This window comes from Sarcophilus harrisii, chromosome 3 (genome assembly GCF_902635505.1).
Source record: "Sarcophilus harrisii chromosome 3, mSarHar1.11, whole genome shotgun sequence".
Lineage (NCBI taxonomy): Eukaryota > Metazoa > Chordata > Mammalia > Dasyuromorphia > Dasyuridae > Sarcophilus > Sarcophilus harrisii.
Window position 1 is genome coordinate 166,256,975 of NC_045428.1, and position 27,843 is coordinate 166,284,817.

Below are 27,843 nucleotides of genomic sequence, written 5' to 3' on the forward strand. Positions count from 1 at the left end.
GCTGGATCAAAGGGTATGCACAGTTTGATAACTTTTTGAGCATAGTTCCAAACTACTCTCCAAAATGGTTGGATTCGTTCACAACTCCACCAACAATGAATCAATGTCCCAGTTTTCCCACATCCCCTCCAACAATCATCATTATTTTTTCCTGTCATCTTAGCCAATCTGACAGGTGTGTAGTGGTATCTTAGAGTTGTCTTAATTTGCATTTCTCTGATTAATAATGACTTGGAGCATCTTTTCATATGACTAGAAATAGTTTCAATTTCTTCATCTGAGAATTGTCTGTTCATATCCTTTGACCATTTTTCAATTGGAGAATGGCTTGATTTTTTATAAATTAGAGTTAATTCTCTATATATTTTGGAAATGAGGCCTTTATCAGAACCTTTGACTGTAAAAATATTTTCCCAGTTTATTGCTTCCCTTCTAATCTTGTCTGCATTAGTTTTGTTTGTACAAAAACTTTTCAGTTTGGTATAATCGAAATTTTCTATTTTGTGATCAGTAATGATCTCTAGTTCTGCTTTGGTCATAAAGACCTTCCCCTTCCACAGGTCTGAGAGGTAAACTATCCTATGTTCCTCTAATTTATTAATAATTTCATTCTTTATGCCTAGGTCATGAACCCATTTTGACCTTATCTTGGTGTACGGCGTTAAGTATGGATCAATGCCTAGTTTCTGCCTTATTAGTTTCCAATTTTCCCAGCAATTTTTATCAAACAGTAAGTTCTCATCCCAAAAGCTGGGATCTTTGGGTTTGTCAAAGACTAGGTTGCTATATTTGTTGACTGTTTTATCCCTTGAACCTAATCTATTCCACTGATCAACTAATTTATTCCTTAGCCAATACCAAATAGTTTTGTTAACTGCTGCTCTATAATATAATTTTAGATCTGGTACAGCTAAGCCACCTTCATTTGATTTTTTTTTCATTAATTCCCTTGCAATTCTTGACCTTTTGTTTTTCCACATGAACTTTGTTGTTATTTTTTCTAGGTCATTAAAATAGTTTTTTGGGAGTCTGATTGGTATAGCGCTAAATAAACAGATTAGTTTGGGTAGTATTGTCATCTTTATTACATTTGCCCGATTTATCTGGGCTGGGGTCTAACATCTGATACAAATCACGGCCTAAGGAGCCCCTTCTCCGGCTCCAGGTGAGGGCCATGAGCCCACGCATAACTGCGTCCTGGTCCCCAGCAAGAAGCAACACGGGGAAGGGTGTCTTTATTTGAAAAAATGGCCTTTTATGTGAGCATCCGTGAGTGAAAACAAAGCCGCTTTATCAAAGTTTCCATTTCTCCATTCCGCTTCCTTTTTCCTCTTCTCCCCGGAAGGACTGTTCCTTTCTTCCGCCTTTCCTTTTCCCCTTCACTTACTTTCCCCCTTTCCCGCTCGGCCTCTCCCCCTTCCCCTCTCTTCCCACACTTTAGGCGCGCCAAGCAGGTGCAGGAAAAGATGCCTCCCGTCCCCCGCTTCCCATTCCCAGGAACCCCGAGTGCACCTGGGTCACGCGGTTGCCCAAAGTAAAACACCGCAGGCCTCGGGAAGACCCCAGCCCTTCCCCTCCCCCGCTCCCACCCCAGGGGAAGAGCTAGAATATTCGATAAGACGGGAAGCCTCGGGCCGGAGTAACGGCGATAGGTCCGGGTTTCGAGTTTAAAGAACAAAAGTACTTGGGTCTGGTCCCCTCCCACGGAGCACGTCATATCGCGAGAGTTCTCTACATAGTCTCTCTCTCTCTCTCTCCCTCCCGTCTTCTCCGCAGGGGCTCACGTGACCACGTGGGGGATGGGGAGGGGCGGTCTCGCTGCGGCGATCACATGATCGGCCAAGCTGTCCGCCGGGGTCTCCTTGAGCTGCGGTTCCCGGAGCTGCTGGGGTTTCTTCTTTCGTTGGCTGGGACGTCATTTGTCTTGCTCTCCCCATAGCCTCTACCCCTCCCCACCTTCCTTCCTCCCCCGTCTCTTCCTTCAGCCACGCTTCCGCCAGCGCGCCCCTCCTCGGCGGTTAGCAAGTTGGGGTGCCCCTCGCCCCCCGCCTCCGCCGCCGTCGTCACTGCAACCGCCGCCAGGCTCGTTCCCCGAGCGCGTCTCGTGCCCCGGCCCGCTCGGCGCGCCCCTCCCTCCCTGTCCGTCCGTCCGTCCCTCCGTTTTGCGCCCATGGCTGGCCCCGGCGGCGCCCGGACGCCTCAGCGGCTGCTCCTGCTCCTTCTCGGTAAGATGGAGGCGGCGGGGAGGGGCCCGGCCTCGGCTAGAGAGAAGCTCGGCGCAGACGGTAGCGGAGGGGGTGGGAGGTGGGAAAGAGGCCCCCGCTCCGGGCCTTGCTCTCTCCGCCCCGATAGCCCGGCCTCGCTGACTCTGCCCGGCCGAAGCCGCGGGGGACGGGGATGGTTTGGGTCCGAAGGAGGGCCGGCCGGCACCTGGATAGGGCCTTTCAGCCTAGACGTCTGTTTTGTGATACCCCGGTCCCCCGATCCTCCCAGGAGCGGCGATCCGCTCCGGGCCTCTGAGGCCTGAGGAGAGGGCGCGGGCCGGAGCCTCGGGCTCGGGCTTTGCCGGCGCCACGAGGAACGTTTTTAAGTTGAGGGTTTCAACTAACGCGAAACTTTTTTTTTTTTTTTTTTTTTTTTTAAGCGCTTGCCTCGTATTTTTATTTATCGATTTGTCACTGTGGTTTTGCTGACCCGGTCAGCCGGGCCGAGAGAAAGGAAAAACCTGCGGGCCCTGCTCTTACAGATCTTGCCCGAGAAATGGACTCGGCTTGTTGTGACTCCAGTCATACTGTGGCTTTCCCCGGGGAGAGGCTGGGGAGAGATTCCCAGGGCCTCTTGGACTTGGTCCTTGCGTTTCGCAACAGCCACTCCCATCCTTGCCTTTCTTGGGTTCTTCCAATGCGATGGAATCCGAATTAAAGTTTGGGGATGTCTGAGACTTTGTCCGTAACCTTGAGAGAGAATGGGTTGTAAAAACCAAGATTTGGAGTCCTGCACATAGGTACTCCCTTGCGCCTTCCCCGCTGAGAGGCCTGGCAGTCATAAGACCTGGGTTTCTGATCTGACGCTTCCCACAGCCTGGGGATTCTTGGGCAAGTCACTCGTCTGTGAGCCCGAGTTCCTTCGTGTGTTAAAACTGGGGCAGTGCTTTTCATCACCTTCCTCCTCTGCGCTGTGAGGGGGAAGCGTTGCAAACGAGTTGTCTTATGGACTCATGTTTGGGAGACTCATGGTTCCCAAATGAGAGGTGCAGGCTCACTTGAACCTCAGTAAGAATTTAAGGATTTCTTGAAAGTGCTTCGCTGAAGAGGAGAGAAAGGAAATCAGCACCTATTTCATAGTCTTAACTGCAGATCTGTTTTATAAGGTGAAGCCCATCTCCCTCCCCATACACCCCTGTTAATTTATCTATTATGGCTTCTTTTTTCTCCATGAGTTTGCCCTTCAGTGCAGAGCAAATCAATGATTAGAATGTGTTTGGATTTTTGGAAAATGTGGTGTATGCTTATATTCATACATTAAATAATACCTTAAACTATACCCTATTTAGATCAGAAATCACCAAGAGCAAACATGCAAATACTTTTACCTGTTGAGTAAAATAATTTAATTCTGAATCTTCTATAGCTACAGAGATGACCTTGTTCCAGTAGTAAACCTGAAACCTGTGCATGTGACTGGTGAATCTTGCCATCGTGTGTAATTAGTTACAAGTGGAGTTGTTTGAACAAGTCAGCTATTTTGTCATGTCGCAAATACAGTACCTACTGTATTTTATTAGAAATGCTTGTAAGCATCATGATTCATTTTTCTTGTTTGTTTTAAAAGCTAACCTCCATGAATATGGGAGAAAAAGCTATTTCTTGCTCATATAGTAACCACTTATTTCCTTCCTGAATTCAGAAATAAGATCTCACTTTATACCTAGAACCCAGGCAGCCTCTTGATAACTTTGGAGGAGGCAAGAGTAGAGACCAGCAAGTCCATCCTTATTTATTGCTGTTTCCCCTTGACCCAAAACAGGGTAGCATATTGATTTTCAAATAGACCATAATGTATTGATAGTATAGGTTGAATTCTTACTTCTTTAATTATACTTTTAGTGGGACAGCTATATCTTATTTTCACACTCTGTATTTAAAGTTACTTTCTAGAAATCAAATTAATTTGATTTAAAAGAAAGAGTCTAACAAAAGTTCATTTAGGCTATGTTAAAGGGAAACAATTATACAGGTATGTACAATTATGTTCCTTCACTACTGTTATCTCTAATAATCTTAAGACCATTTTTAAAAATGAACTTAGACCCAGTTAACCCTTCCTTAAATGAAAGAAGCTATGTTCTGCCACTGGTTTACAATATTACATTGGTATATCATAGTCTTTCCATTTTTCTCATGCATAATGTTTATTATGCATCTACTTATAGGGTACATTGCATTGTATTAGGTACTTGGCTAAATATTCATTTACTTTGAGTTGAAAGATTTTAACCAATTCAAATAATTTATATTTTCCTCCCTAAGGGAAGTCAAATAGGCTAGGCCTGCTTGCTAAAATACATTTCTATTTAAATCAAAAGATTGAAAGGCTTGAATCAGTTTTTCTACTAAAAGTACAATCTTGTTATTTAGAGATGAAGTGTATATGATCTTCACAATTGTGTAGGTGTGGATTTTTATTTTATTATACACTAAGGGATTTTTTTTTTTTTTGAAAGTTAGAAAAACACCCACCATTAACAACAGATTTATTTAAACATATTTCTTCCATATTTGCAAAACAAGCAATTATATAATTTTAGATATTTTACTTATTTGCAATGTGTGGTTTTGGAAAAGGCTCACAAAACGAAAAAGGCAATTTCAGTCAGGTCAGCATTTTAAAAATTAAAGTACTAGGTTAACTTAGTGTCTAATTTCCCTTCCTGTTGATTCATAGACTGGGAAAGAGTTTAGTTTTCCTGGCTTTTAGTTTCTAAACAGTTTGTTAATTTATCATAAAGAACACACATAACAGGAAAAGGAACGAGTGTTGAGAGATAGATTATACCTTTTTTTTTTTCCATAGCTTTTTATTTACAAAACATAGGCGTGGGTAATTTTTTCAACATTGACCCTTGCAAAACCTTCTGTTCCAACTTTTCTCCTCCTTCCCCCCCATCCCCTCCCCTAGATGGCAGGTAATTCAATACATGTTCAATATGTTAAAAGTATTTGTTAAATACAGTATATGTATACAGTTAAATTGCTGCACAAGAAAGATCGGATCTAGAAAGAAGGTAAAAAGAAACCTGTGAAGGAAAACAAAAATGCAAGCAAACAATAACATAAAGAGTGGAAATGCTATATTGTGGTCCATACTCATTTCCTGTAGTGAGAGATAGATTCTATCTTGAGGGGAAAAGATTGAACAACCCTTGGAAAAAATATTAATAAGCTCACTGAAAGGCCTATGGCAAATTAGGTAAATGTTAAGAGCAGGATTTTGAAGAGACAAAAAAGAACTCTTGGGAAGAAATACCCACCTACACTAAAATTATGGATTCATTATAGTTCAAAGGAAGAAAGTAACCCTTCTAAATCTAATAAAGTTGTTAGATTTTTGTTAGAAGAGTATTACCACTCAAGCATTTTTTAATTTTTGGTACTTAAGTGGTTTCTTTCTTTTTTTGGGGTGGGGGTGGGGGTTGAGGTGATTGGGATTAAGTGATTTGCCCAAGGTCACACAGCTAGTGTCTGGGTCAGATTTAAACTTGGGTCCTCCTGACTTCAGGACTGGTGCTTTATCCACTGGACCACCTAGCTGCCCTCACTTAAATGATTTTTAAAAAACCATCTTAGCAAACTTTCTGGGATACATTGGAATACATTATTGAAGCTGTATTGTGAGAAAGTGATTTGTAGATAGCTCAGTGGTTTAAGGATAAATCCTTGTACAAAGTATTTGCAATATTAGTAGGAAATGTACAGTCTGTCCATGACCTATTTGTAAATTTATTTTTTAGAAAGATTATATGAACATGATTAGTAGATGTGATAACCTCTCTTCCATGCTGAATATTTTTGTGCCTTATTTTAAATCAAAGCTGTAGCTTAAAAAAATCTACGTACAAGCATTCTTACAATATTTTGATGTCCCAGAGATTGGGAACTGAAAGTTGCAAAGGATGTGATAAAGCTAATCTAATCCCCAACTCTCATTTTACGTTTGAGGAAATAGATTTGTAGAGGCTAATTATTCATCTAAGGTCATACCATGAGGTAGCTTTTGGACCCTTGATTAAAAATCCAGGTCTTCTGTTTCCATTATTAATGCTTTTAATGCAACTTTTCCAATTTAGATAAAGTTAAATGTAATTGTACAGGGAGACTTTTGCAGTCGTAGACAACAAAATAGGAAATCCTTCCATTTTGGACTGTTCCAGAATGAACTTTATGGGGTTCTTTCTGTGCTATTTTAAGTCAGTTTTATATTACTTGTATTACTTTGTATTACTAGTACGTGAGCAATTCATTGGTTATTTCATCTTGAGCCTAAAATTTAGTATTTAGTATTAGTATTAGTATAGTAGTATTAGTATTAGTATTAGTATTAGTATATAGTATTTAGTATTTGGAGCTTCAGAAAGAAAAATTCACATATTGTAGTCTACCTTGAATTTATATAGCATTTTCCAGTTTTAAGAGAACAAGTATTCTACAAAAATTCAAGAACCACTTAAATAATATGTAACCTTCTTGAGTGCAGGGAATGGTCTGGCTTTATCTTGATGTTCCCTGCAAGGCACATATAGTAAATATTCTTGAATAATTTGATTACTTTCTGCTTGTAGAGGTTCCTTCAGGCCACTGTCATTCAGATCCTACTTTTGATTAAGGCACAATTCTGGTTAGATTGATTATAATCCTTCTAGGGAGAGGGGAAAGAAACCAAACATTTTTGGTATTTTGTGCTAAGAGCTTTTACAAGTGCTATCTCATTTGGTCCTCGAAACAACCCTGGTGCTGTTATCCCCAGCAGTCTAGTACGGAGGTAAACAGATAAAGTAACTTTCCTAGAGTCGGAAAACAGTAAGCATTTTAGGCTGAATTTGAATTCAAAACTTCCACCAGCCGCTTCCAAATTCTGGAATAAGAATAAGAATCTTAGAGGTAATCTTGTTTCCCAGCTCCCTAGCTTATTAAAGCTATGGTTCTAGACAATTAGGTAGGATAGAAAGGTGACAGTAGTGCTCTGGCTTAGTGTTCTGGGATCATTCCAATCACCTCATTATGAACCAAAGAAGTGCAGTATCATGTTCAAGCATGGAAAAATGTAATATATTTAAGTTCCAGCTTTTCTCTCCCTTTTAAAAGCTGAAATTTAATTGCTTTGATTTATTAAAAGGTACAGTGGCTATCTAGAAAGTCACTATTAGTTGCTGGTGATACAAAGACTAGAGTGAAAAAGTTAATGCTATCCGAGTCTCTCTGAGTGTATCAGTGGATCAATAAATGAGTGAAGGAAGGAATGAATTTATTACACGTTTATTAAATAGATGTACAGAGAGGGGGGAAAAACAGTTTCTGTTCTCATGGAATTCATATTATAATGAGGAAGATAACATGGTTTCAGTTTCTCATTTCCAATCACAAATCATCATTTTTTATATTGATTTGTTTGGCAGTCCGATTGAGGAAAATTTTCTAGGTCTTCAGAACCTGTTACTATATTACTTTTGTTTGGGGTAGAGAGAGGCCACAATGGGTGGTGTTAACACTTGAAGGGCTCTTGGGCTGTAGCTGCTGGTGGTGAGAAGTGGTCCTCTTCTCTACAGGGATTGTTTCCTTTGGTGATGGTGCACTAGGCTATGGCCTAGTGCAAAGCATGTGATTTGTAGGACAGATCTATTCAGTACTAAGGCTCCTAAGTCCTAGGGAGGACTACATTAGGATGGTCTGAAAAGGAGGTGTGCTGGTGTGTGACTTGGCTGGCACAGCCAGGTATTTTCCACATAGATTAGATATAGGGTAATTTTGAAGAGAAGTTAATTACTGGTGGAAGGGGAAGTGAGCAGGAAGCATTTCATTTAGATGGTGACTTTTGAGCTGTGAAAGGAAACTAGGAGATTTGAAGAGGTGAGAATGAATAGGGTGAAGGACAGCCACTGCAATCATCTGAGAACTTAATAGAAAAAGGTACCTCAGACAGGTATGATTTGGACCATGGTCTAGCAGAAGAAACAAAAGGAATGATTAGATAGCTAGAAGAATCAAGAGCCAAAATAGCTGTGTCATGAAAATCCCTAGAGAGGACAGGAATGCGTACATAGATAAAATCTTCAGTGCCAATTGCTATGGAGAAATCCAAAGATCACTAATGGCTAAAGGGGGCAGATTGAGATGATGATGATGATGTCAGAAGTCTGGAAAGTTGAGATGCTCAAGATTGGAATTCTGAAGACCCAAAAGGAAAAATTCCAACAAAAAGAGAAATGGGATTTTTTTTTTTTTTTTTTTTTAAGAGACTGATTTTGGATGTACAGGGAATTTAACCAGCCAACTTTTTAAAAGTACAGAAGATGGAAGGAGGGCAGGTTATCAGAAGATGAACATAAAAGAGGTATATAGACTCAGAAAAGAAAACAAGGATTGTTAAATCTCAAAATGAACAGAAGATGAACATAAAAGAGGTATATAGACTCAGAAAAGAAAACAAGGATTGTTAAATCTCAAAATGAAGTGAGACTTCTAAATTATATTAAGGGGAAAGGTGATCAAAGAAGGAGATAGGATTTTTATGGGATGATAAACAGACAAGAGAGAAAGCAGAGCACATTTGTATTCTTCCAAAGAACTGTACTCTGGAAATAACAAAAAATAAGGAGATAGTAACATATTTCTTAACTACCCTTGATGAATTATTACTTTTGATAATTATCTACTAAGCATTGCCTATAGATAAACTACATTTTTGAGTTTCGAAAGAACTGGCAAATGGGATTGTGCAACACTCAGTGATATTTGAATGATCATGTGGAAAAATAGCTACCATGAGTTTGGAGAAAGGCAAGTTTTGTTTCTGTTTTTAAAAAAGGGAAGAATATAAAGTCTACTAAAGACACTGGTCTATGGACCAGTGAACTTAAATTCCTCAGAAAATCATTTAAAAAGTGGCTGGTGAATACCCGGAAGGGAAGCAGTGAATATAAAAAGTGAGCATGGTTTCCCCAAGAATAAGTCACACAGGAGCAGCTAGGTGGTGCAGTGGATAGCCCTGAAGTCAGGAGGACCTGAGTTCCAATCTGGTCTCAGACACTTAACATTTCTTAGCTGTGTGACTCTGGGCAAGTCACTTAACCCCAATTGTCTCAGGGGAAAAAAAAAGAATAAGTCACATTTAACCAAACTGACCTTTTTCTTTTTTCTTTAAGATTACTATAATAGTAGATGTGAGGAATGTGGATATAATTTATATGTGGATTTTTGTTGTGGTTCAGTCGTTTCAGTTTTATCATGACTCTCTGACCCTATTTGGGGTTTTCTTGGCAAAAATACTGGAGTGGTTTACCATTTCCTTTTTCAGTGCATTGGGCAGATGAAGAAACTGAGGCAAAAGAGGGTATAATGACTTAAACAGGCTCATATAACTAGCCTTACTAGGCTTATGGCCACATTTGAATTCAGGAAGATGAGACTCCTAGTCTGGCACTCTATCCACTGCAGTGCATAACTGCTTCACATTATTTTTAATAAAAACTTTTTTTTTTTTAAAAAGAATGTTATTTTATTCTCACTTGCAAAAGTAATTTTTAACATTCATTTTTAAAATAATTTTTGGTTCTCTAAGTCCGATTTTTCTTGTGCAGCAAAATAACTAACTATATGGATATGTATACATATATTGTATTTAACATATACGTTAACATATTTAACATGTATTGTTCTACCTGTTATCTGGGGGAGATGGTGGGAGAAAGGAGGGGGAAAGTTGGAACAGAAGGTTTTGCAAGGGTTAATGCTGAAAAATTACCCATGCATATATCTTGTGAATAAAAAGCTATAATAAAAAAATACTTTTTAGTTCCAAAATTCCCCCCTCCCTACTCTCCTCTCTCCTCGAGAAAGCAAACACTTTGATCCAGATTATGTATATGAAATCATTCATATTTTCTTATTAATCATGTTGCTAAAGAATAGAGACAAGAAAGAAGAAAAAGAAAGAAATCAAAAAATACTCCATTTCTTTTGGAAGTGGATAGCATTTCTCATCTTAAGTTCTTTGGAATTATGTTGGATCAAATTTCCGAGAAATTGCTAAATTATTTGCAATTGATCATCATACAATGTTGCTGTTGATTTTAGTAAAACTTTTGATTAAAATATTTTATACTATTTTTGTGAAGCCATGTATATATCATAGTTATATATAGATTCAAAACTAATTGACATTTCTGACGTAGAATAATGGTTAATTGTTCAGTGTCATAACTAAGAGGTATCCAGCAGACTATCCTAAGGATCTGGAATTAGAAAGTTAGTGCAGTTTAATAGTTTTTGTTAATAATTGGGGTAAAAGGAGTGATATTATGTTCACTGAATTTTCTGAAGACACAAAAGATAGTATCTGGATGGCTTACATGCTACATGACAAAATCAGGATCCAAAAGGATTTTTTTAAAAGACTAGAATCTCATCCATAGGCAGTTATTTAAACCCCATCCCCCACCCCCACCCCCAATAAAGAGGCATGGGTTGGAAGCAGTTCTAAAAAGATTTGAGTGTTTGATGAATGCAAAGTTAATGCAACTTGGGTTGCATTAATCTGAGCATAACTTTCAAGAGTAGGGAGGTGGTAATTTCATTGTACTCTGCCCTTGTCAGATCTCATCTCGATACTGTGTTTAGTTCTGAACACCATAGTTTGTTTATTTTTATTTTTTTTATTTAATAGCCTTTTATTTACAGGTTATATGTATGGGTAACTTTACAGCATTGACAATTGCCAAACCTCTTGTTCCAATTTTTCACCTCTTGCCCCCCATCCCCTCCCCCAGATGGCAGGATGACCAGTAGATGTTAAATATATTAAAATATAAATTAGATACACAATAAGTATACATGACCAAACTGTTATTTTGCTGTACAAAAAGAATCAGACTCTGAAATATTGTTACAATTAGCTTGTGAAGGAAATCAAAAATGCAGGTGGGCAAAAATATAGGGATTGGGAATTCAATGTAATGGTTTTTAGTCATCTCCCAGAGTTCTTTGTCTGGGCGTAGCCGTGAACACCATAGTTTAAGAGAGACTATTATAAGTTAAGAATGGCCAGAGAGAAGGCATTTAGGATGGTAGACCAGAGGATATGTATGATGTGAGGATCAATTGTAAGAGTTGGACCTGTAAGGAACTGTTAAGTGAGGGAAGGATTAAACCTGTTTCAAAGTAAGTAAAAGTTGGAAAAAAACAAATTTAGTCTTAACCAGAAAAAAACTTAACAATTAGAGCTGCCCAGAAATGGAAATGGGCTGCCTTGAGGGGTACTTCTTTTCTCTGCCTCACGCCTACTCCACTCCCCAAAACAGAGATTTAAGATTCATTTATGGTTGGACTGGTAAGTGACTGTTCTCAAATTCTGTGTGATACATGACTTCCTGGGGAAGGGTGGAGGAAACCCAACTCGGTTTGAATGTCCTGTTTTCCTAAAGGTAATTTTCATTTGAGTTTTTAATTTTCTCCCCCCTCATTGTCAACAGGACTCATACATGTTGCATCTTCAATATTTGTGGTGGAAAATGGCACTAAAACTGCATGCATAATGGCTAACTTCTCAGCTGCCTTTATTATGAACTACACCACTAAGGGTGGTTTTTTGGTAAGTAATAGCTCAAGATTTTAACAGACTGAATTTCATTTTAGTTTTCTAACCTTCGTCAGAGGTACAGTTTACTTTCAGTTTTCTTCTTTTATTAGTTCCTATGTTAACGCTATTTGTCAATATTACTTTTAAAGCAATTTTTAACCTAATAACTGGAAGGGTAAAAAAGCTTAGTGTTTCTTGTCAAATGACAAGCTTTTAAAAAAGTGTTTACTTTCCCAGCCTGGGAAGAGTTATGTAGACCGATGCTTTGCTCTGCCCTTTCTGGGTAATTTCATTTCAGTGAGAAAAATGGGTTGTAAAAGTAAATTGGTAGCTTATATTTTAAATACATACTTTTTTCACTGTAAGTATCAGTAATTGAAAGCAAATACAGAATATTGGCAGGTGATGATATTTTTACTTAACATAAAGGGCAATGCCATTTCTTTGAACATATCAGGATTTATAATTTAAAACCTTAATAGGCTGACCATTTGACATGTTTTTGCTATTATGTTTCATTTAGACTTTTTTTTTTTTTTTGACTTAAGGTCTTTCTTTGAGAGGTAACATGACTAATAAAGAGTCAGGATTAGAAATCAGAGTGTCTTGGAGTCATCTCCCATCTCTTGAAGATAGCTTACTTAAGACAATATGTTATGGGACAAGTGCTGATTTATATTGGTATAGAGAGAATTCCCATATGAATGAATGAGCTTTAACCAACAAGTCACATGTACAGAAGATATCTGTGAATTCACTTAATAAACTTTATTCTAACAGGGTTTCAATGTAATTGTCTTGTAGAATACAAGTTTTGATCTTCCACAAAATGCAGCGGTATTGAATAGCAGCAGTTGTGGTCAAGAGAATGCATCTAATCCCGTCCTAGTGATTGGTTTTGGAGCAGGACATACTTTGACTATGAATTTCACAAGGACTTCAAAGAGTTACCAAGTTCAACTATTAAGTTTTGCTTTTAACTTGTCAGATAAAGATTTATTCCCTAATGCAAGTGCAACTTCCAAAGGTAAAGAGAAATGTATTTGACCAGATTATGGAGAAAATTTGAGGAGGGAATCATGAAATTCTTCATTGTTTGTAAATTTTTATTATTATTATTATTATTTTTTTTTTTTTTTTTGTCAATATACAGAAATGAGTGTGGAATCCCAAACTGATATTCGGGCAGATATAGATAAAAAATACAGATGTATCAGTGACAATCAAATAAGGATGAATAATGTAACAGTAACCCTGAGGGATGTCACTATTCAGGCATACCTTTCAAATAACAGCTTCAGTAAGGAAGGTAAGTGCTTTAATTATTACATTCATTGTTGTGTTCTAAATGACTAAACATTGCTATGTTCCTATTGCTTTATATCTGGACACAATAATTTGTGGATTAACATCCATATTGGCAAATGATAAGTTGGTAAAAACTGCATTGTATAAGGAAAACAATCTGCCAAGTCATCTTTTTCTTTCAGCTATATTGGCCTTGCAAATTAGGATTGGTGAGAGTTGATTAAAAGAGGTAAAGTGCTGGGAACAGGTGCTATCCCCTTAGCTTCTGTGGATCATTATAAGTTTGTATCTTGGGTAACATTCATATCGTACCCCTTGTTCCAAATTTGATTTCCTTTTCAGTTCTTTCATAGCTCTTATACTTCCTAGTTTTCCCATTTAGCAGTCTCCATTTGTTTGTTTTTTAATTATTTTTAAACTGTTTTCATCTCTTTCAGGAACTCTTGTTGAATTTGCTGCCTAGCTGTATTTTTCTTTGAGGCTCTGCTTTTAGATTCCCTCCTTTTGGGTTTTTTACTTAAACTTCCCTGTAATTGTAATAATTTTTAATTGTAGGGTTCTTTTTTATTTGTTTGTTTGCTTATTTCTCCATCCTGCTTCCTAACTTCATATTAGGGTTGGACTAAGATGTGGACTGGTGCTTTCTTGGGATTTTGAATATTGCATTTATTATTCCAGGATCTCAGGAATAGCTCAGGTTGGGAAGCTGCAGGCTCTCAGTTCTCTGAGAGACCTAATCAAGGATGAAGTGTCTTCACTGTCTTAGTCTGAGCTTTGCAAATTTCTGACCTGGGGTTAGGAGCAACAGTTGTATGAACTTGCCCCATATGGAGTTTCAGTAGACTGTGCTGGATCAGTTATCTGGAAAGTTCTCCTAGTTCAGAGTGACAAAATTGTAGGTTCCCTTTTGGCCTAAGATTCCTACCCTGGTTGTGGCATTGCAGGCTTCAAACTGCCTGGAGTCTGGAACTAAGACCTCACTTTGCTTCTGGTATTAGAACCATACAAGTATTTGCTTACTGTGATACTAAGTCCTTGCTCAGAGCATAGCTTAGCACCTGAAATGGTTCCTCCCCCTGGGATGCCATCACCTAAGCACAGGTCCCTTGTTCAATTTTACCTGGATCCTGTGACCCTGAACTGGATACTGTGAAATAGAGCTGCCAGTTGGCACTGTTCCTGCATAAGTTTTTTTCTCCCTATATTCTGGATTTGTGACCTCCTCTTTTCCTGTTACATAGCTTTCCTGCTGCATCTTTTCCCCAGTGTTTGCCTAGGCTCTGATATCCAGAGTATACTTGTGCTGGAAAAATAGCTCATGGTAAATTTTTTTTCTTGGATTTCTCAATTAGAAAAATCTAGATCTCTTCTTAAGAAGCAGGGAAATAGACTTGCCAGTACTTCTCTTTTGCTCCTCCATCTTGGCTCCCATTATCTTACGAAAGCAAGTAGGCTTAAATATTATAATCCTGTCTCATACATAGAAGAGAGACTCCATTTTTGTGAGTAGGTCTAGAAGATAATTTGAAAAATTGCTACATTTTATTTTTTTCCCCTTATTTATTTAAATAATTATAACTTTTTATTGACAGAACCCATGTCTGGGTAATTTTTTACAACATTATCCCTTACACTCACTTCTGTTCCGACTTTTCCCCTCCACTCCCTCCCCCAGATGGCAAGCAGTCCTATACATGTTATATATGTCACGGTATATTTTAGATACAATATATGTGTGCAGAATCGAACAGTTCTCTTGTTGCACAGGAAGAATTGTATTCATAAGGTAAAAATAATCCAAGAAGAAAAACAAAAATGCAGTTTGCATTCATTTCCCAGTGTTCTTTCTTTGGGTGTAGCTGCTTCTGTCCATCATTGATCAGTTGAAACTGAGTTAGATCTTCTCTTTGTATTCTGATGGAAGTGGCTATCTTTGACATTCTCATACAGTATTGTTGTTGAAGTATATAATGATCTCCTGGTTCTGCTCATTTCACTTAGCATCAGTTCATGTAAGTCTCTCCAAGCCTCTCTGTATTCATCTTGCTGGTCATTTCTTACAGAACAATAATATTTCCATAACATTCATATACCACAATTTACCCAATCATTCTCCAATTGATGGACATCCATTCATTTTCCAGTTTCTAGTCACTACAAACAGGGCTGCTACAAACATTTTGGCACATACAGGTCTCTTTCCCTTCTTTCGTATCTCTTTGGGGGGTATAAGCCCAGTAGTGAAATTGCTACATTTTATAGAATTTTAGATTCAGAGAATTCTTACAAGAAAAATGAAACTTAGAAATTTTGTCCGTGGTCACATAGTTAAGAGACAGAAGTAAAATTATAGTTACATCTTCTGATGTAATTCCCTTTCTAGTCCATTGCCTTTTTTATTACCACTTAGTATCAGTAGTTAGTTATGTGATTTTAGGCATGTAATTATTCAGTGTGACAGTTTCTTCATCTGTAAATGAATATAGGCTGAATGCTTAGCTCAAAGTTAGGCAGTGTCTGTCTTCTAAATAGGATTGAGGGGAATAAAATCCAACCAGCAGAACCAAACTGTCCACCTATAACACTTCTCTACTAAATCTTGGGGAGCTGACTGCAAGTAAATCATGTAGAATATAGAATGAATGATCATTGCAGTTGGATTGCTATCATGAGGAGGAAGAGTCCTCTAAGGAGGGGATTCTAAGGCACGATCATAGATACTATAGGAACAGAGAAGATAATTTACTGTGTGGTATGAAATGTTCATTTTGAGGAATAATAGAAAGGTTTCTGGGGCATGAATGCTGGGGGAGGTAGGAGATGATTAGATGATTACATTGATATGTTGGGGGAGAAAATACTTGAATTGCTGGAAAGAATATATGAAAATGTTTCCCCATTTAAAATGGTAGAGTTAGACAATTGAAGGGAACTAAGTGATATAAAAAGTCACAAAATTTCAGACTTTAAAGGACCCTTAATTGCCATCTGGGCCAACCCATGCTTGAAAAAAAATCTAATATATCACAACTATAAGTTTATTTGAAGACTTTCAGGGGACCATAAATTACTTTAGTCAGCTTTTTCCACTTTGGGTCACACTTGATCTCAAGGCTGATTTTGCTTTTTTGAAACTTCTATTACTTACTCATAGTTGCAAAGCAGAACTATTCTGATCCATCTTCTATACTGATAACCTTTCAAGTATTTTTGAAGACAACTATTAGGTTTCTACCATCACACTCTCTTCTCCATTCTTCTTTCCAGGATAAATTTGTCTAGCTCCTTCAGATGATTCTGATGTGGCATGAACTTTAGACTGTTCTTTGAGAAGGCCCTTGTCTAGCTTATCAATGTTTTTTCTAAAATGTAGGACACAGAACTGAACACACGACTCAGGACAGGGTCATAGTGTAAGTAGTATAGGTCTGTTACTTATCTATGTTCTTGTTAGCTATATTTTATTATTGTAGAATAACAACACGTTAAATTTTTTAAATGATATTTACATTAACTTAGTAAGTGTGAAGTGAACTCAAATCTCTTTGAATCTAACCAATTCAGAATGCATTTAATTGTACCTCTTCATCATATAGTATATATGTCGTATTTTGTTTACTTGTCTTATATTGTTTATGACCTTTCTACACTATAAATTGTAATCTTAAGATCTTAAAATGAAAATTTCAGGGGACTTTAATGGTCATCTAGTTCAGTTCCTTCATTTTGCAGGTGTGAAAACATCACTCCTGAAAAAGTTGGTGCACTTGGCTCAAGATAAGCAATTTTGGAATAGAAAAATTACAAAAACCCAGATATGAATCTAAGTCCTTTTTATTCTAGAATCCAGCATGTTTCCACTATACTAGGTTAGCTTCCATTGAGGGCAAGGACTATTTTTGTCTTTGTATTTCTAGAACTTGCAAGCAGTACCTGGTATACAGACAGATGCTAAATACTTTCTGAATACATGAATGAAATGTGTTCTTGAACTCCAGATAAAAATAGATCTACAACATTCCTCTACCAGTTTAGTAATTCCTGTGGGGAAAAAAATTAATATTAGTTAGGTATTACCTATTCCTGAAAACATCCTAAATTAACTCTTTGTAGTTACATTTCTGCTTTGAGATCTTTATTAACTATTTGAAAATAAATTCTAGGACTTTATGAGAAATTAAGTCAAACTCATTGGCTTAGAGTTTGACAATATTGTGCTTTTGTTTTTTCTAAAATTGAGGCTTTTGTTTTTCTTCAGTTCTGTTTTCAGCCTTCAGAAATAGTAGCTTAGGCACAGTTGGCAGTCCTTATAATACCCCAGGATATATTGTTTTAATGAGGTGATTTGATTCTCCATTGAAGCCGCCTTACCTTCAATGCTGTGAAGTTTTTATCTCTATTTATATGGGATACCATCTTCCTAAGAGCCATTTTTGTTATGTTGTTTTTAGTCTAAAATGTATTCTCCTTGGCAGCAAAATCAAGCCAAATAAATAAGAAATGAGCAGCTTTGCCTTGACTCTTTGGGGAGAATCATTTGTCCTGCTGATCTTATCTTTTCTCTGGTCCTTCCTCCTCATAAGGTGAAACTTTAATCATTGCTTTAAATTGTTTTCTTGCTTCTATGTACTTTACTTTGTATCACTTCACTGGTTTTGTGGTATAGTGATATCTCATTACATTTATCTGACACAACAGTCAAAACCAGTGGATGGGCATCCCTTTTCTAGTTCTTAGCCAGTATAAATTTTTGTACTATTTTTTTTTTTTATATACTATTTTTAGTATATAGAGAATCTTTCTCATAATACTGCTATCATTGGGTCAAAGGGGGGAATATAGTTCTCTAGAACTATTTTCCAGAATAGGTGGACTAGTCAACAAATAATTTTATCAGTAATCCATTAATTTGCTTATCTTTTTTTTTTTTTAAACCACAGCTTTTCCAACATTTTTGTCCTGAAACTATTCCCACAAAATTGTGCCATGCTTTTTCTATTCTTGCTGTTACCTTCCTTTCCTTTCATCTTTTGGATATTGTTTTCAACCTAATTTCTTCCACTCTGCTTTCTAGTTTTTCTAACAGTTCTTGTTAATAAAGAGTTTTTTCCTATGTAATATATATTTTGTGGGATTATCAAATATTGGATCTTTAAGTTCAAATTTTGATCTACATCTAGTCTGTTTAACTTTTTTGTTTTTCATTTTTTAATTTAATTTTAAATGGTTCTGGTTGTTACTGCTTTATAATATAGTTTGTCATGGAAATATTTTAATTTCCTTCATTCCTGTCTTTTTCCAGCATTTTCCTTGATATTTTACAACTTTTGCTTTTTTAGATGCTTTATTATTTCATCTAGCTCTGTAAATAGCTTGATAGCTTGTGTAACACTTGATTTATTAGTAAATTTAAGAACAAAAGTCATCCCCTAAACTATTAGGGTTTTCAAAAACTTCATTTTTATGCTACTTTTGAATATTTTATGTATTAATTATTTTATGTATTAATTTATGATCTGGCTGATGGAGTTTATTCATAACTGATTGACAAGTTCAAAAAATGTAGATTAATGGAGTAGAGTCAACCTGGAAAGAGTTCTTTAGTGTTTTGCAACAGTACTGTGACTTAGTTTGTTAAATATTTTTGTTAGTTTGGATGAAGAACAAAAGCCATAATTTTCATGTCGTTTTGTATTACAAAGCTGAAAATCAAGATTAAATTCTGTCATCTGATGAATTAATTACCTGTCTCATAAGATTGTCAATTAATTTTTAAGTTGTTAAGATTCACAAAAATCTTAATGGGTTAGAACTGGATCATAAGCCGAAACCAACAAATTGAAATATAATGGCTATAAATGTAAAGTCTTATTTTTGTTTTCAAAAACAGTTGTAAAAGAACAGGTCTCATAGGGAGGAAGACATAGGATTTTTAATAAATGTGAGTCCATGACTACCAAGAAAACCATAGTAAGATTGAGCTTCATTCATAAATATATAATATCCAGAATAAATGAGGTAGTCATTTCAGTGTTTTTCTGTGCTGGTCACACCCATATCTGGAAAATTGTAGTCAGTTCTATGAATGCATTTCAAAGTGGTTATTAATAAACTACATTGTCTCCAGAAAAGGGCTATTACTGAAGGAGAGGGTCTGGAAACTTTGGTAAGAAATAGATTCATTTGCCTTTTTTGACAGACTGACTAGCTTACAAAAAAAAAAAATCCTTAGTCTTAACCATGATTCTTATCTGAATTTGGGTCCTGAGAGCTAAGATCCATGAGACATAAATAAGATTTCTCTTTTTGGCGGGGGGGTAATGAAAATTATACAGAAAAATTTGGAAATAGATAAACTTTGTTTCGTTTCAGACTCTGTCTTATGGTTCATAGAACTGGAAAGGAACTTAAGATTTTCTTAAGATTTTCTAGTCTAGACCTATAAAGAAGCTAAGGCCCAGAAAGGAAGTGTGACATATACAAGAAGAAACATCTAGTAAATGACAGAAATAAAATTTGAACTTGTATCCTTTGACTTCTAAACCCTTCATTACAACTCTCATTTTAGGCTTCTCATATCCCTTTCCCAACTTCTCCATATGCTGCAAAGTTAACTTGTCTTCTTTCTTATCTTTCCATTCTGAATTGAAATAGAAAGGAATCCAGATAACTAAATTCTCTCATCTGATGGATTAATATGGTTGCTGTAAGGAAGAATTGATCTAAAAAGGAAAGCAACATAAGCCAAATCTCAGTAACACTAATATGTTATGGCCTCCTTAGTCTTGCAGAAAAACTTGCATTTTTAAAGAGTTTTTGTTTTAACCCATGGTTTAGTTGAAGAAGTAAAATATATTTAATAAGAGGACTGTTATTCATTTCATCCTTGCCTAGTGTTGTATTCTATGAATCAGTCCTCCTAAACTATGCCTACTTTGGACATACTTCATTGGAAATTATCTTAGTTATCATTTCTGTTTATACCACATTAGGGCATCCAAGTATTAAGATGCTGATTGTAGTGTTTACTGATAATGAATATAGTCATAGAAATGTTGAAAACTGTACCATTTACATTTATTTATTCTACTAGTTTTAAAGAAGCCTGAGATTTCATTAAAAATAGAAAAGCTGAAAAAATTGTTAAATTGCAGTTTAAATGCATTAATTAAACTAGTTATAAGAATTTCAATTGCAAATTCAGATTTTGTTCTGGTGTAAGTTGTAGCTATAGGCCTGTGCAAAAATGCTGGCCCTGAAATCAGGAAGACTCTTAAATTCAGAATTAGACTCAGACTCTTAGTAGCTGAATGACTCCAGTTAAGATACTTAACCTTTGTCTTGTCTCAGTTTTCTCAACTGCCTAATGCCTGTAGTAGGGACTTAATCAATACTTATTTCCCATTCTTCTTCCTTAGTAGCTATGGTCTTGATTAGACTTCTCTTTTCTAGTTAGGTTTTTCATTTCTCTTTTAGTGCCTCATGGATGTATTTTACTTGTGTTTTCTAAAGTCTTTGTAGGAGCAGCTAGATAGCACACTGGTTAGGGCACTGGCCCTAGAGTTAGGAGGACCTTAACTCCAATTGCCTTGCAAAAAAGCAACAACAAAAAAACCCAAAAATAAACAAAAAAAAAAATAGTCTTTGCAAAATAAAATCTTTCATGGATCATGTCAGGAAAAATGGAGGCAAACATAGGGTTGTGTGTGTGTGTGTGTGTGTGTTTTATAGCTTTTTATATACAAAACATATGCATAGGTAATTTTTCAATATTGACTCTTTCCCCTCCTTCCCTCCACCCCCTCTCCTAACTGGCAGGTAGTCCCATACATGTTAAATATGTTAAACTATATGTTAAATACAACATATGTACACATATTCATCCCATTATATTGTTGCACAAGAAAGATTGGATTTAGAAAAAAGGTAAAAATAACCTGAGAAGAAAAAATAAAAATGCAAGTAAACAATAACAGAGTAGAAATGTTATGTTGTAGTCCACACTCATTTCCCAATGTAATTTCTCTGGCAAACATAGGTTTTAAAGTCAGCAATTCCAGTCCATCTCCTTTCATGTAGGAGATGAAAAGTATGTTTCTTTTTCCAGTCTTGGAATTGCTGGTTATTGTGTTGATTGAGTTCCAAAGTCTTTAAAAGTTATTTGTCTTTACAGTGTGTTTTAATTCTGCTCATTTTGCATCATTTGATTCTCTGAAACCATCTCCATCATTTTTTACAGCATAGTAGTCTTTTATTACCATAATCTGTTCAGGCATTCCCCAATTGATGGACACCCTTTAACCACTGTAAAAAGAAATGCTATATTTTTATATATGTGAATATTTTTCTTTCTTGGATTTCTTTTGGAGTAGTGGTACAGTTGCATGAAAGGGCATACACAATTTTAATAGCTTATAGGTCTTCCCATAATCCTTTTACTGTTGACTTTCCATATTAGTCATCTTTGTGTAAGGTGAAATACACATAGAAAGCTACTGATTGGCTTCTTCCTGCTTAGGATGGGCTAGATTCTCACTACTTAATTGAGAAATTGAGGGAAAAATGTTGGTAGGATAAAGTGAAAAGGATATTTGTATAATAGATGCTATTTGTAACTCAGTGATAACTTGGATAATTTGAAGCAGTAATTTTTTGGGTTTTTTGGTGGGTTTGGGGAGGGTAATCCTGAAATATTTATTTAAAAAGAACATTATTATCATATGAAGCTAATGGCACATTACCATGGTAATTGAAAGTGATAATTTAAAATAGTTACAATAGTAATATTATTCTGTACAAAAAAGCTAAGCATCTGCCATTCTGATTGTTCTTTACCTAGCATTTAATTATCTTTGGGATTTTTGGTTCAAGTTACTACATTAATTTAAGAGAGAAAGCAACCTTTGTGAACTATTCAGATCTTTAGGAACAAATGTTGTTATGGCATTTTGGTTAAGCAGAAAAACAAATTTTCTCCATATGTAGGCAAGAGTTTTTATATATAAGAGTGCAGTTCTGCTAATGGATTATGAGGATATGGATTTAAACTATAACAAAAGGAACTTCTGTGAAAAAACACAGAAAGGTATTAATATTGAATGCTGGATAACAATGAAGACTGGAATTTCCTTCTTGTGCTCTTTAAAATTCTATTGTTTGAAGATGGCTTTAGATATGTTCTCTTATAATTTCTTCAAGTCCTGCAAATCTAAACAGATCAAAGTTTAGCCCTATTTAAAGACATTCGATTTTATAGAAGCTAAGGTTATAAGACTTTTGCATTCCTTCAGCCATATTTAGACCTTGCCTTCTTTACTTCAGAAACTCGTTGCAGTCAAGATGCACCTTCCCCAGCACCAGTGCCTACTACACATCCAACAACAACTGCACCTATACCAACACCTACTAGGCCTCCTACACCAGAAACTCCATCGGTTTCTAAGTATAATGTGAGTGGCATAAATGGAACTTGTCTGCTTGCCAGCATGGGTTTACAACTGAACTTCACCTATGAGAAAAAAGACAATACGGTATGTTTTTTCCTTACATGTGACATCTTTAATGTGAAATTTTTTACAAACAGAAGTTTAGACTTTATAAAATGGATTCTAGTAATTCTTAAGTTTCAAGTCTAATTTGTCTTTTTAAAAATCTTTTTTGATCAATCACCTTCATTTTTAACTATATATAACAAAAGCGCAATCCCTTTTAACAAAGATTTAAAAGGAAGGAAAAGCATGTTAGCCAAACAACTCAATATGTGTAACAGTATGTACAAAGTTTTACATCAGTAGTCTTGACTCTTCCCCTGATCCTTTCTCTACTACCTGTGCAAAGAAAGGAGAGAGGTATTTTCTTGATTCTTTTCTGGGATACTATAAATACTGTACTATGAGACTTAGTACAATTTTAATACTTTTCTAAGTGAATGCTTCAAGTGAAAAATCGAATTTTTCTCAGATTTTGGTTATCTGGGGTTTATTTAAATGATTCATTTTTTTGCTTCCCTAGAGTCAAGTAAATTGTGTGTATCTAACTCTTTTGTTCTGGGTTATGATGATCTATAGCTCACCAAGGTTTAAGAGATTATGGGCTATGACATTCTTTTATTCTAGTAAACAGTTTTTGGAACACAACACAAGGTTGATTCTGTTGAGAACTGAGAGATCTGTAGCTTTCTTTACTTTTAACATTTTTAATGTGTTCGTTTTCTGGTGTGTTCTTCCTACTGGAAGATATAAAAGAATATAATATAGGATTTTTTTTTACACTGTTTTTAAAGAATGAATAAAAATATTACAATATTGGAGAAATCAAAAAAATTGAGGAAGAAGGGAATTAATTGAGGGTATACAATCTGTTAGGAGCAAGGAATAGGAGAGGAATATACATGTATTGATGTTATTAACTATATGATTGGAGTTAGTTAAATTGTTATTGCCACAATAAGACCAGCATATAGAAGCACTTGAACAACAAATACTTTGAAAGCACAATTGAAACTTGGGAAAACCTAAATGTATGATACTTATTTCATCCTTAGTTCTCCATGTCAGTATAGATCAAAATTTAAACTCTGATTTTCAGAGCTGTCTACCCTTTGATCAAATTAACTATTTCTACTTTTGTGTAGTGCTAAGGATTTGATCAGATATTTCTCATGAACTCTAAAAATAATTTCTGTGGCATTGGCTGCATTTGTTGTAATAGAGCATAGCAAGAAAAAAAAGCTAGTTTATTTGGAAACAGTTGGAGAACAGCTGTATAGTGAATTTTTTTTTTCTATAAAAGATTTATGGAGTAATAGAAGTAACTTGTTTCTCCCTCAGAGTGTTAGAAGAATAATTAATATCAACCCAAATAAGACTGCTGTAAATGGGAGCTGTAGTCCTCAAGTAGCTGTCTTGGAGCTGAACACTGAGAATTCTACTCTCACTTTCCGTTTTGGAATGGTAATAATTTTCCCTTTGGGGAAGGGAAGAAGGAGGGAAACTTTGAAGGGAATCCTGTATTTGTATTTCAATCTTAATCTTAACCAAAAAGCAAGAATCATTTTGATTCACAGTGATTGCATTACTCAGAAAGAAAGAGAAGAGCTGACAGGTTTGACATTGGCTTTAATAGGTACATTTAGGAGGAGCAAGTCAGTATTTCATCATATTCATGTTGGAATTAAGTGAGGACCTTAAAATTATGTGAGGATCCTGAAAATTATGGATCTTTGGTAGTAGTGTCAAACTCAGAATGTAAGGTTCTCTTGGATTATATGGATGTATAAGATATAATTTTTCTTAGACACTGGAAGAATAGAGTAATTAAAAATTCTTAAGAATCTTATCCTAGAGCAGCAGTTCTCAAAGTATGGTCCAGAGTCTCCTGGGGAAGTGGCAGAGGGGAGTCTAGTCTGCAAGATCAAAATTCTTTATGATGATACAAAAGATATTTTCATTTTTAATATGGTAAATATTGATAGATATAATCAACATTTATAAATATAAGCTCTTTGGGATCCTTAGTAATTTAAAAAGAGCTTGAAGGAGTGCTGAGAACAAAGAGTGTGATAACAGCTGACATGAGTTATCCCCATTTAATCATATAGCCACCGTTCTATTTCAGGTCCTCCTCACTTAGTTTCTTCTTGTGTACCTTTGCTTTTCTTTGGAATCTCATTGTCCACACTCCTGCTTAAGTTATGTTAGTTGTTCCCTGTTGAAACTAGGATAAAACACAAACCTCTTTCTTATATTTGGCCTTTCTAAAGGCTAAGCTCTTTACAACCTGCTTCCAGTCTTATCCCTGGAACCTGATTTTGCATTTGTGTTCTTTTTTGTGTTTTCTGTTCTTTGTACATATCTCTGTGCCTTTGTAAACACTCTATTCTCCCTTCTGCCAGAATGATATCCTTCTCTTTTTCTTTATATAGTATTTTTTCTCTTTTAGGAGTCATTTAAAAACGAGAAAGTATAGGAATATATATTATGGTATAGGACCTCAGAGAAAGACTAGGTTGAAATCCTACTTTTTATACATATTGGTTTTGTAAATTTAAACCAGCCAGTTACTCTCTTGGTATCTTAGGCAAATTAAAATTTACACATTGCAAAAAGGTATTTCTTGGGATGGGGGGCTACTCATCACTAATGCCAGTGAAACCACAAGTCTTTTAAAAAATGGAAAATTAAGATAGTGAATCTTTTCCATTCTTTATTCATGTTTCTTTTCTGTTTCAATATCCCCCTCCCCCAAAAAAGTACCATTAGACCATGTTGCTTTAAAAATATATGTTATTACTTAATTCCTTCAGACTGTGTGAAAAGCTTGCTGAGGGTGTTTGTCTCCATTATAATAATTGCTGTGGTTTCTCTAAATAAGTATGGGTTCATTTTGGTTCCAAAGCCAAAGTTGTTATTGATCAAACTTATTGTCAAATGTGTCTAATATTTAATGTCTTTTTTTTTTTTTTTTTTTCTTAAAGAATGCAACTACTAGCAAGTTTTTCCTGCAAGGGATCCTCTTAAACATGACTTTGTCTGATGCTAAAAGTAAGAGTTTTACTCTTATTTTTATTTGATCATAAATAATTTATATTTTTCTTAGTATTCTGTAGAATTATATTTGACTTAATAAGAAAACTATATATGTTACACAGAACCCAGTTTTGAAGCTTTCAATTATTCACTGAAAGAGCTACAAGCCAGTGTAGGAAATTCTTACAAGTGTAATGCAGAAGAAAATGTTCAAGTCACAGAGTCATTTTCAGTCAACATATTCAAAGTTCGGGTCCAGGCTTTCAAGGTTGAAGGTGACAAATTTGGATCAGGTAAGTAAAACCTGTTGAAAATATTTACTGCCTTCAGTAGTCTCCTAGAAAGCTTTGAAGTAATTTTACCAGGATGAAATCTTATGGATTAGTAAAATCACAGATTCCTGTTTTTAACCTCTTCTATAATTGTGCCTTCCTTTTCCAAATTTAAAATCTATTGGGGGAATTACTCTTCTGTGATAACTTGCATAGTATAACTTAAGAGTTTTAAGTAACTCTTTAAGTTATATTCAATATTTAGGAGCAATGTAATTAGTTTTAAAAATCATACCTCTTTAATGATTGAAGGAATGGGTTTGGTCTGCTTTGTATTTTGTTGGCTTTATAGAGCCGGCTATCCTATAGGAGCTAACCTCTCCCCCTCTGCCCTCTTTCTTCTCCCCAGTTATGTAAAGCGGTAAATATGAGAGACAACAAAGTCTCTTTTAAAGGAAGAAAGGAGAAAAAAAATCTATTTTAACCTTTTGGTGCCTCCTTTTTATTTCAGTGGAGGAATGTCTTCTGGATGAAAACAACATGCTGATCCCCATAGCTGTTGGTGGAGCCCTTGCTGGATTAGTCCTCATTGTTTTGATTGCTTATCTTATTGGAAGAAAGAGAAGTCATGCTGGATATCAAACAATTTAAAGATTGCACTTATTTATCCACCACTATAGATCAACAGTAGTTGCAAGAAGCCTATGGTTCATTTCCCTGAGCTTAAATTGGTATTGAAAGGGAGGCACACTTTCTTGCAAACTGCTGTCCCCTTCCTTCCCCCTCAAAGTCTGCTTTATCAAATGTGAAGTCCATCTTGCAACATTTACTATGCACAAAAGAGTATCTTCTGAAATGATGGTGTTAATTTTGCTAACTTGGTTAAATATTTTGCTAACTGGTTAAAGATTAATATTTACCAAAGTAGACACGTAAGCTAAGGTTAAGAGTGCTTTTTCTAAATTGGCATTGACTTCATTATCATTTAACTTTTTAAGACTGGTGTTCATTTATTTCATTCTTTACTTCAGATGTAAGCCTCATAAAGGGAAAAATTTCAGTCTTACTACTTATAACTGCCCTGTGATGTAAGTTAGCAAATTGTTATGCTGATATACTTAAGAGATTCAAATAACAACTGAGAAATCAAAAACTAAACAATTTAAAAGTACTACAGAAGGCAGGGCTCTGAAACTCTTTAAATTTAGCTTTAAAAACCAGAAAATGCCTGGCATGTGCAGAGGGTGAACAATGCAATATTCAGACCTTATAGGAATTCAATTGGACAAAATATTTCTTTGGTATTTTTAATGCTCTGCCACTTAAAAGAGATGGTACTTTTTTAAAAATAAAATGGGTGTTATTTTTATTTACATTTTTTGTAAAGTGAATTTCACTCTTCTGTTTGAAGTTCCAGGGTGATCCTATTTCTGCACATGTGTACAATATAGATTTCACTCTGCTGATTTATCTGCTTAAAGCTTGGTTGGGGGTTGTACACTTTAAGGATCAGTTCGGATGTATGCATTGCCTGTAACAATGCTAATAAAAAATTCTTTTTCTTTGTTTGTTTGGACCTGGTACTCTTATCACCTGACATTTAGGTGTGTCAAGTGGGATCAGTGTTTACCCAATAGTGTGTGATTTTCTTTAGTTTAAGACGAATTAATTGGCACAATGTTTGATTGGAACTCTTTGAAATTTAAGTGGATTATGGCTGAGATTGCATGCACTATATATAATAATATGTGTAACTATGGGGTGAAAACTGAAGCTGGTTTCAAGGCTACATCTTGGTCTTTGCTTTATTCCAGGGGTTCTTTTTGGTTTCAGGATTTCCTCCCCTAAAGAACTTTTGTTTATGTATAAACATTTACCATGTAGGA

The 27,843-nt window shown here is 35.8% G+C and overlaps 1 protein-coding gene across 1 annotated transcript; it reads left to right on the top strand.

The window, feature by feature from the left end:
- The first annotated feature begins 1,851 nt into the window (after positions 1–1,851).
- LAMP1 (lysosomal associated membrane protein 1) lies at positions 1,852–27,525 on the top strand. The gene is made up of 9 exons (XM_031958750.1): positions 1,852–2,225; positions 11,744–11,862; positions 12,655–12,877; positions 13,004–13,159; positions 22,480–22,688; positions 23,988–24,110; positions 25,634–25,700; positions 25,808–25,978; positions 26,469–27,525. Exons 1-9 carry the CDS (start codon positions 2,171–2,173, stop codon positions 26,606–26,608), a joined length of 1,263 nt encoding a protein of 420 aa, XP_031814610.1. The 5' UTR covers positions 1,852–2,170; the 3' UTR covers positions 26,609–27,525.
- Positions 27,526–27,843: the final 318 nt, after the last annotated feature.